General features: G+C 47.0%; 1 protein-coding gene across 3 annotated transcripts; it reads right to left on the bottom strand.

Annotated features, from left to right (window-relative positions):
• Positions 1-1,024: 1,024 nt before the first annotated feature.
• LOC137677604 (uncharacterized) lies at positions 1,025-5,614 on the bottom strand. 3 transcript variants are annotated; one of them, XR_011050296.1, is made up of 2 exons: positions 2,216-5,614; positions 1,025-1,645 (listed from the first exon to the last, which is right to left on the bottom strand). XR_011050296.1 is itself a non-coding variant. In XM_068424974.1 (1 exon), the coding sequence occupies exon 1, from the start codon at positions 4,600-4,602 to the stop codon at positions 2,995-2,997; it is 1,608 nt and encodes a 535-aa protein (XP_068281075.1). In that variant the 5' UTR covers positions 4,603-5,614; the 3' UTR covers positions 1,025-2,994. The 3 variants fall into 3 exon arrangements, 1 of the variants encoding a protein (XP_068281075.1); XR_011050297.1 differs by having other exon boundaries at positions 2,369-5,614; XM_068424974.1 differs by having other exon boundaries at positions 1,025-5,614.
• Between the last annotated feature and the right edge of the window lie 268 nt (positions 5,615-5,882).

Raw genomic sequence — 5,882 nt, 5'->3', positions numbered from 1 at the left:
ATGTCCTTGGGTAAGGAAACACTGATAGTAACAGTATAGCTGAGATATAGTGGACCAAGGGTAAGACACTGCAATTCTGGATACTGACATTCCAGCATACCGATGTTCCAGCTCTGCCTGTCCTGTTGTGGGCTAGGATGTGTCTCTTGGACCCACCCACCTTCACTTATGTTCACTCAGATTGCAAAGTCACTTGCTCAACAGAGGCCTAGTCAGCTTTTGTGGTTTTTAAATGTCATCACACAGGGTATTCCTTTAATAATCGCTTCATAGGATTTCCATCAAACTAACTCCCATTTCAGATCTAATAGTCAAAGATGAACTAGAGAGTGTGTGTTCTAGAAAACCATCATAAACTGATTGAAAAAATCTCCATAGTTGGGAAATCCACCCATAACCCTTGGTAATGTGTTCCAGGCATCGTTTGCCCTGCACCATTAATGGATTTTATCTCTTGTCTAGTCTGAATTCATATAAGGTACATGTCCCATTACTGGATTTTAGACAGTTATAATGACAGCCCTGGCTGATCAAAATTTCAACTGGCAACTTACAGACTGATCAAATCATTGCTTAGTCTCCTTCAGTAAGTTAAATGGGCTAAGGCCCTTGAGTCTTTCATTGTAAGGCATATTTTCCAATCCTTACATTACTCCCCTGGGTCTTTTTTGATTTCTCAACAGTCTTTCTGAGGAGTTCACAAATGAACTGGCCTCAGTATTCCAACAACAGTGATAAAAGAACCGAAGACAGATTAGCTAGATTGTCTCAACCCCTTTCAACTGAGTGATTTCCAAAGATTTCTGGGGGAAAAAAGAAATCTTCAGGTCTTCTGTGAGTTCTTATATGCAAAAACTAGAATTTTAAATAAGATGTGAATGTGTGTTTGCTACTGGCTTTTTCCTCATTTTGTTGATTTTCTCACTTCCATCTGTATTTGGGAATGTGCATGTGTCAGGGCCCGAGTTAGATTCTGGTTCTTTGCGATCCCCGAGAGCGACATTAAGACACAAACGAGGTCAGATGCTGTCACTCAGACCACTCTGTTGAATGAGAGGGCAGAGAGAAAACGAAGCGATAGGAAAGGTAGAAAGTGAGAGGAGAAAACTAAGCAGGAGAGCGGAGAGAGCAGCAGGGTTAGTCACCACCACGGACCCAGTGGTGCTTGTTGGTCCTCGTTCCTCGGTTGGGGGGTGCACAGACGAAGAAGCAGCAGAAGTAGCCCCTCGGCAGGGAGCAGCAGCAGCGAGCAGGGGGGGCAGCAGGCAGGAAGTCAGGACCCTGCGGCTGGTCCATGGGGTCCTTTTTTCGGAGAGAGGGCGGGCGTGCGCACGTGCTTCATCCAATGGGCAGGTGTCTCCATGCTGCCTCATCCAATGGGTGCGTGCCTCCGTGCTGGTCTCCTCCAATGGATGCGTGCCCACGGGCCTCAGCAGCAGAGCTTGTCGCTGGCAGGTAGAACGTGCGCGCTTATCCCGAGATAACAAAAGGCACGTGCTGTCTGCCCCACAAGAGTAACAGTTTCGATTGACAGGTACAGGGAGTCATGTACACCATTGCAAACTTTGAGTCATTCATCTGCCATTTTGTGGTCCCCCACACCACCCCGTGTCTCAAAGTTTGCTACGTCGTCTCAGGTCGCTGTCTTCAGGATCCCGTGGTGGTGGGAGAAGAAAAGGATAGTAAAGTAGGAAAAGAGCATTTAAACATACAACTTTTTACAATCAGTTGGCTAGAATCCTAAAATTGTAAACAATCAACAAGTTACAGTGACAATACACAGTAAGAACAACGTTACACAACCGCATAACATATTAAACCAGAATGTGCTTAATCCACTGAGCACTTGGAAGTCATGAAAAGAATATTACACGAAGGCAATGCCTCTTTGTTTCATCGTTTAACAACTTAAATATGTCAATCAACAATTTGTCAGACAGAAATAAATTCAAACAAAATTAGTCTTCAGACATTAGTTATTGCTTTTTCAAACAGAAAGTTGTAGGCAAACATATTTTAACAATAAAGCAAACTTAAAAATATTGTTCCACACAACAAATTAAACAGGACACGCTTACATCGCTGGTGGACAGCTTCATCCACCATCTTGATATGTATCTTAACAGTCTTGGCAAATATTTAACAATATCTTAACAATCTAAAGAGAACAGAAACTTAACAATATCTCAACAACTGAAAGAGAATAGAAACGTACCCCAGGCCATGTTGGAGGTTTATGGCTCTGGGGGATCAGAAGAAGGAGGTGATTGTCCACAATTGCAAACACAAGGCCAATGACAATTACAGGATAAATCATAACGATAAAAAGCCAGAAGGTTAAGTATTCCAATAATGATTAAAGTAATACCTAAAAGGAAGAGTGCGATTGAAAACACAATTGCAGCTCCTGGTGCCAAACACATTCTGTCCCTTTTTAAATTCTTGTGATTCGTTTGGCTATTCTCAGATGAGTTCGCCGCCTGCACCGCGACAGGGAGACTGGTGGCCACGCTGCCCTGGTCTGCTGGAGTTGGGGTCTCCATACGCAGTAGGAAAATGGATTTCCACACCCCCAGCCCAATAAGGAATGTTCCAGCGCCTTCTCCCGGAGGGGCTGGAAGGCGCATGTGTGGTTTGGGGGGAAAAAAAAAAAATCTGTGCAATGAGACCTAACAGATATATTCTTTAGATTTGTCTTTTATGTCTAACAATGTTACTTTGATCACCAAGGATACTTGCAAGTAAGTATAGGACCCTGACAATCAGGAGGATCTGTATTTTACTAATGTGTTCATTTCACTCAAAGCTGTCAGCTTCTGGTGCATTTCTTGGTTGGTTTAGCAACACAACAAAAAACAGACAAACAAAAAAAAAACCAAAACCAAAACAAAAAAAAACCCAAACAATTTGGTAAGGTAGTTAATGTTTTTCATAGTGTTGGCAAATTAATCTTCACTATTCACCATTACTAGAAAGTTCAATCATTCCTTGTTTTTATGACAAACTAAAAATTGTCCATAAAGCAGAAGGGTCTTCACAATTATGATAATTCTGCCAATGGTTACAAAGATCCTCTTTTCTTTCAAATAACTGTTTACATAAGATGCAGTTATAGCCTGCTTTGGTTGCCAGCTTTTCAGGCCACCCCAAGACCAACTCCTCTAGCCTTTCTGTGGGTAACCCGTCCATGAGGCCCCTAGGGACACCTTTCTGCTGCCCCAGAGACCATAAGGTGTTTCGCCTATTTGGTATGTTTCTCCTACTAAGAGATCTAGGGGGAGGGAGCCTCGTGCTGCTGCCAGGGGATTTTATCTCAGTACTCCACAAGCTCTTTGATTCCCATCTCGCTGACGAGGTATTAACTGGGCCATATTTCCGCCCATAGTTAATTAATTCCTGGGCGACCTCCCCCCATGTCCACACTTTTTGTCCCAGGGTATAGCGATCTGGGGTTACAGCTCTGGTTAAAGCAGCTGTCACCCATGCACTCTGAGGGGTATTTCTGATAGTGCCTTGTAACTGAATTCCTAAGGGTTTCAATGAATCAGGCAAACCTCTAACCAGGGGAGTCATCCTCTCAGGATCTACCGGTATCATCATTGGGGATTCCTGCCTAAGTTTCAATTCCCGATCATACATCATCTGCAAACAAGCCGCCTTTTGCACATTCTCCACAAGCTGATCCACCGAGCCTGTAAGCGCAAGAGGATCTCCCCTTTCCAAGGGATTTAAGCCTCCAGCCCAATAAGTTGCTCGCTGGGTGAGAGACCAAGGGGCCCTATGATCACCAGTAGTCAAGAACACTCCAGGTCCCCAATATCCCTCAGCTTCTCTTTCACTCAACATAATATGATCTCCGCCAGTTAACGACACTCTCCACACATACTCTGTCTCAGACTCCTTTGGATTGCGTGAATATTCTTTTTTCAACTGAACCAATTCAGTTGCTGTACACGGCACCTTCTTAGTGACCGTTCTAGGGTTATTGTTCTTGCTATGCTCATAAGCATATTCCACCTTGACCAGTGGTTGAAGGGGTTGCAGAGGACCCTGCGGTAAATCATATGGCCTCCTCGCTTCCTCTAGTTCTCCATTGGGGTACAAACCATCCCTTTTGTGACAATCACCATGGGACAGGGCTGCTTCAGTTCCCTGTTGACGATTCCGTCCCCCCTTGCAGTCACAAACAAGTAACTTTTCTACCAAAGCCTCCTGCAAACACCTTACATTCTCTTTTTTGTTCCCTACTTCATTTTGCAGAGTTTTAACCTGTTCCTCCAATTCCCAGTTTTTTATCTTTAAATCTGCCACCCGCTCTTGCAACGACTGCACCAAAAGCTTTAGTGCCTGCGGCGTCTGTGCCAGGTCTTCTAGTTCCCCATTTCTAGTTTCAACAGCCGCAGCCAGACTCGCACCCAAGACGGCGCAAATCGGGGCTTCCCCCTTCCCAGACCGACATCTCAAGGCCTTAAGCAGGACGCGGATTCGGTCGGTGACCGCCTGCAAATGGCACCAAATCTTGCGCGCCCACTCGGTACCGGGTACCGAGGGCCGTGCCTCACACCCCTCCAAAGAGTCAAACGATACATCAGTCTCCTCCATGCTGAGCGCGCGGCTCTCGGCAACAAAAGGAAAAAAAATCGGCAGCGGTTTTCCAATACACAAACGGTTTCACTACAAAACCCCAACCCACACGCGAGCTTCCAAAAAAAATCCTAATGCACAAACAGGTTTCACACAAGATCCTCGTTATCAAGCGATTTTTCCACACAGAATTCAGAAGCACAAGTTACAAAGTTCTGATAAAGTTCTGGTCTACAAACACAACAAGCGGGGGGGTGGGTAAAATCGTCTCAGGGAGGTGGCACGTGAATCTTCACAAGGCTCTGGTTAAACAGGGATTTTTGTCACACAACCCCCACCCCAACCGTCCCTGAGAGGCACACACAGGAACCACAACTCCACACACAACAACTCCGACCCCGCACGTCCCTGAGAGGTGAACACGTAACACAGACACGTGCACAGACCAGACCAATCCGGGGTACACGGGAGAAACGAGGCAAAGTCAAAGCAGATGCGAAGTGCGCGAGCTGGAGTGAGAGCGGGCGAAGGGCGCGAGCCGAAGGTTACAGCAGGCTGGAGGGCGGCACTGTCGCTTTAAGGGATCGTGCCGACTGCGCCATTAACGTCAGGGCCCGGGTTAGATTCTGGGCTCTGAGAAGGTTCTTTGCGATCCCAGAGAGCGACATTAAGACACAAACGAGGTCAGATGCTGCCACTCAGACCGCTCTGTTGAACGAGAGGGCAGAGAGAAAACGAAGCGATAGGAAAGGTAGGAAGTGAGAGGAGAAAACTAAGCAGGAGAGCGGAGAGAGCAGCAGGGTTAGTCCCCACCACGGACCCAGCGGTGTTTGTCGGTCCTCGTTCCTCGGTTGGGGGGTGCACAGACGAAGAAGCAGCAGAAGTAGCCCCTCGGCAGGGAGCAGCAGCAGCGAGCAGGGGGGGGCAGCAGGCAGGAAGTCAGGACCCTGCGGCTGGTCCATGGGGTCCTTTTTTCGGAGAGAGGGCGGGCGTGCGCACGTGCTTCATCCAATGGGCAGGTGTCTCCATGCTGCCTCGTCCAATGGGTGCGTGCCTCCGTGCTGGTCTCCTCCAATGGATGCGTGCCCACGGGCCTCGGCAGCAGAGCTTGTCGCTGGCAGATAGAACGTGCGCGCTTATCCCGAGATAACAAAAGGCACCTGCTGTCTGCCCCACAAGAGTAACAGTTTCGATTGACAGGTACAAGGGAGTCATGTACACCATTGCAAACTTTGAGACATTCATCTGCCATTTTGTGGTCCCCCAGAGGGTGTATGAGTTTTTAAATATGCCAGTGA

Source organism: Nyctibius grandis, chromosome 2 (assembly GCF_013368605.1).
Source record: "Nyctibius grandis isolate bNycGra1 chromosome 2, bNycGra1.pri, whole genome shotgun sequence".
Lineage (NCBI taxonomy): Eukaryota > Metazoa > Chordata > Aves > Nyctibiiformes > Nyctibiidae > Nyctibius > Nyctibius grandis.
The sequence above is the reverse complement of the archived record's forward strand: the minus strand, read 5'-3'. Positions and strand labels throughout refer to the sequence as shown.